The 3,447-nt window shown below is 41.8% G+C and overlaps 1 protein-coding gene across 1 annotated transcript in view; it reads right to left on the reverse strand.

Annotated features, from left to right (window-relative positions):
* Window positions 1-585: 585 nt before the first annotated feature.
* PIGH (phosphatidylinositol glycan anchor biosynthesis, class H) overlaps window positions 586-3,447 on the reverse strand; it is a gene marked incomplete at its 5' end in the record, with an annotated part of 2,992 nt that continues 130 nt past the window's right edge. The window contains 3 exon segments of the mRNA XM_009084377.1: window positions 586-687; window positions 2,786-2,869; window positions 3,378-3,447. The exon segment at window positions 3,378-3,447 is cut by the window's right edge and continues 16 nt beyond it. Coding sequence (XP_009082625.1) covers window positions 586-687; window positions 2,786-2,869; window positions 3,378-3,447 — 256 coding nt within the window.

A 3,447-nucleotide genomic window follows, 5' to 3' on the forward strand; every position in this document is an offset into this window, starting at 1 on the left:
TCTTGGACCCCTCTTCCCTCTAAGGCCCCATCCCATGGAACTCTTTCAAGCAGATTCCCAAAAAGGTCAATCTGTTATCTTTATTTCATTAAACATAACTGAATGCAACAGTATATTTTAATTTTCTGTTCTTGTCCTTCTGAAATTGTCAAACAAAGAGTTATATATATTAAAAAATGCATATTTTTGGCAGTCCAGCCAAGGTTACATCATGATTTTAGCATAATTTTCAGATCCACAAAAGAGTCCATGCATTTCCTTGTCTTCCTTTGCCCTATTTCCCCATAATTCTTTTCTGGAGAGGCAAGAGAAAGCCTTTTCTGTTTGAGCCAAAAACGTTCTGCTCACCTGTCTTCATAGCAAAGAATTTCAAGGTTCACTTCTGTGCTTGAGCTCACATTTTCTCTACCAACTCTCTGAGGCTGTGCAGGCCTTTAGCCCTAACATCACTGTACTGCTGCACCACTTTCTACTCATCTAATAAAAAAAAACAAGGCCATGGGGCAGTTTTGCTTGCTTTTTCATGTGTCACTCTGAGTCCTGCTGTGATTGTTTGCTGCCTTGATTTTTGGAGGTTTTTTCCCATTATTTTATTTCACTTGATTGTGGAGCCATCTTCCTCTGCTCCAGGATTTCTTGACAACTTTTGTACACTTCTATCAAGCAGTCCAGACGCGGCTTGGAGCTCTAGAATTCAAACAACAGAGAATCAGGCTCTGAAATGGCTGTAAAAGAGCTGGAAAGCTTTTAACTTCCCACTAGTGAGGTATCAGACAGAGACAGGAATGTGGGAAGAGCTGACACAAAGCTATCTAGAAGCATGTATGTGTAAGGAATGCAACAGCAAGATACCTGCAGCTGATTAGCTTTCTCACATTAAGTCAATGGAGAATAGATTTCCCTTGTACACATTGTACACCTCCAGGAGGTGTCTGATGTAAGCTGGTGATATGAGAATGCAAGGCCAATCCATAAGCCATACCTGCTCTGTGATGAAGAACACCAGTCCCTGAAGCTGTCAGGTCAAGATGTGCAGCACCATTCTGCAGTTAGCCTGAATCTCTCACCAAATCTGAACTCCTCCCCTTTCCCAGTTCACAGTGACCGCATGGAAGACCATCCACACTTCCCAACCCATCTCCCTACCTATTAGGCTGTTCAAGATAAATGAATAGCAGATTTCCATATGCTGATCTACCACCCTAGAAGACCTCCACTCTGAAAAATCTGCCTTCAGGACAGGGAGTTTAGACACCTGACCCTTGGCCTCTGCTAGTACTGTCAACGTAAGGACAACGGAAGGTTAACTGACAGCGTTGATTAATTTTACACAAACAGCAAACGGTGGTCAAAGTATAATGATTTTTCATCAATTCTAACCGGGACCAGATGATAATCAGCAAGGAGGTGAAAGTTTCATGGTCGCACAGTCCCTATGATCCCGTGACTTTTGAGCTCCCAAAACAGCATTACTATGTAAAGTCCATGAAATGCCACCTTGCAAGTGTTCTTTAAGAGAACAAAAGGTCAATTCAGTGCAGAAGTGCTCCTGGGCTCAGTGGAGCCCAGTGACACAGGAAATTGAATTTTTGAAGGTTGACTTAACTTAGAGGAACCCAATGAAGGAGACACAATGAAGTTACTGATCATTGCTCCTTCAAAACTAAGTAACACACTAACTTGCGTGTTAAAGTACAGACAGGTACTGAATTTCAAACTGACAGAGTTCTGTACCTTCTTTGCTGGTGGAGTCAATTCTATCTGTATTAAGATATTTCCATGAAAATAAAACTGTTCAGAGTTGAGTTAGGAAAAAAAAGAGAAAAGATACAGCCTCTTTGAAGCTGGAAAGGAGCATGTCTAACTAAAACCATGTTCCTGAATGCATCTTTCTGGAATTTATTAGTAGTTGATTTCTAGCAAATCCATTTTTTCCCTTGCCCATGTGTGAAATATTTAATTTATATTATTGTTAGTAAATGTCTTTATAATGGTGGGACTGAGTTCTGAATGGAATAGCCTGTTTATACGCATAAGTATTCAGTTGAAGACCAACTGCAGCCAGTCATAAACTGTGTGTAAACTACAAAATGACAGTCACCAGCAGCAGATGAATTAAGGGCAGAGAGGACTACCCATCTCAGCAGTCTAAGAAGTGATGCTTACCACCACTGAAGCATCAGGGCATTGTTGTGTTAGGCATGAACACTCACAAAGAAAATCCATCCCAAAAATGGGATTATGAACAGTCAGAACATGTTAGCAAGGGAAGAGAAAGGGGAGATGGGGTAACAGAAACACAAACAAGGTATTACACATTAAGCAAATTGGTCACGGCCTGTACCGTGATCTTTGTCAACGGGTGAGGTGGGGGCGAAGTCATTCCAATGCCAGGAGGTTTTATGAGCACTTTTGGCACACAGACCTGAGAGAAAAACCAACTGCAGCAGTGCCGTAGTTGTGACGGTAACACTGAGCACAGGACTACATAGAAAGCTGTATGAGTCCTCAGTATCCTACATGAGTCAAAGACTTGTGATTCATACCAAGTCCTAGCTGGGTTCAGATGGACACAACTCTCTGTTCTTTAACTGGAGAACAAATGAAAAAAACAACCCCAGTACACAGTTCTATGAGACTTGTAATACCTCCCACCCTGACAGCCCAGCCAGGGACAGGCAACTGTAATCAGCTACCTGTAGTGGAACAAAGACAGGCTTAGACAACTGGCGCACACACACACAGACCACAGATCCAGACTGCTCCACCATTCAGTCAAACCCACCTGAAAGAGTGGCACAACCTCAGATACTCCCTGAGGGTCTTCAGGGTCCTGGAGGAGGATACACAGGTAGTAGATAACTTTTTGCTACGAGACAGACAAAATCATTGGAGTTTGAAAATGCTATCAAACTGTCTGAAGTTAGCCCAACAGTCACCACAGGCCACAGTCAAGTCTACAAATTCATATCTAGCTTTCACACAAGAAAAACATAATTTTTATTGTGTTTTTTTCTATTAAATTTTTAACCTGCTTTCCTACAGGAGCTTTGCAGAAAACCCAGGAAAAATCATTGTGTTGTGTACCTTCTCATCTCTGTGCTGACTACTTACAGAGCTGGGCATCAGGATTTGTAAGAACAGCTTAATACAAAGAAGTAAAACCACTAGCTCAATGTCAGTGGCATTATCTAAGGGATGGATTTGGCTTTTTGAGGTTATTTCTTTGGTTTGAGTTCTCCTTTAAAGGTGAGAGAACAGATGAGGGAATAAAGGGAAAAATGGTAGATGATGCTGTGTTTAATTGCTCTGGGAAGTCATCCTCATGGAAATACACTGGATGTGTATGCCCACAGACATAAGGACTGTAAGATTACCATATGGATGGCTTCATTGATAACCACATCCTTCACTTGGCCCATCTCAATGAAGGTGGTGCTCTCTTTC

This window comes from Acanthisitta chloris, unplaced genomic scaffold (assembly GCF_000695815.1).
Source record: "Acanthisitta chloris isolate BGI_N310 unplaced genomic scaffold, ASM69581v1 scaffold11581, whole genome shotgun sequence".
NCBI lineage: Eukaryota > Metazoa > Chordata > Aves > Passeriformes > Acanthisittidae > Acanthisitta > Acanthisitta chloris.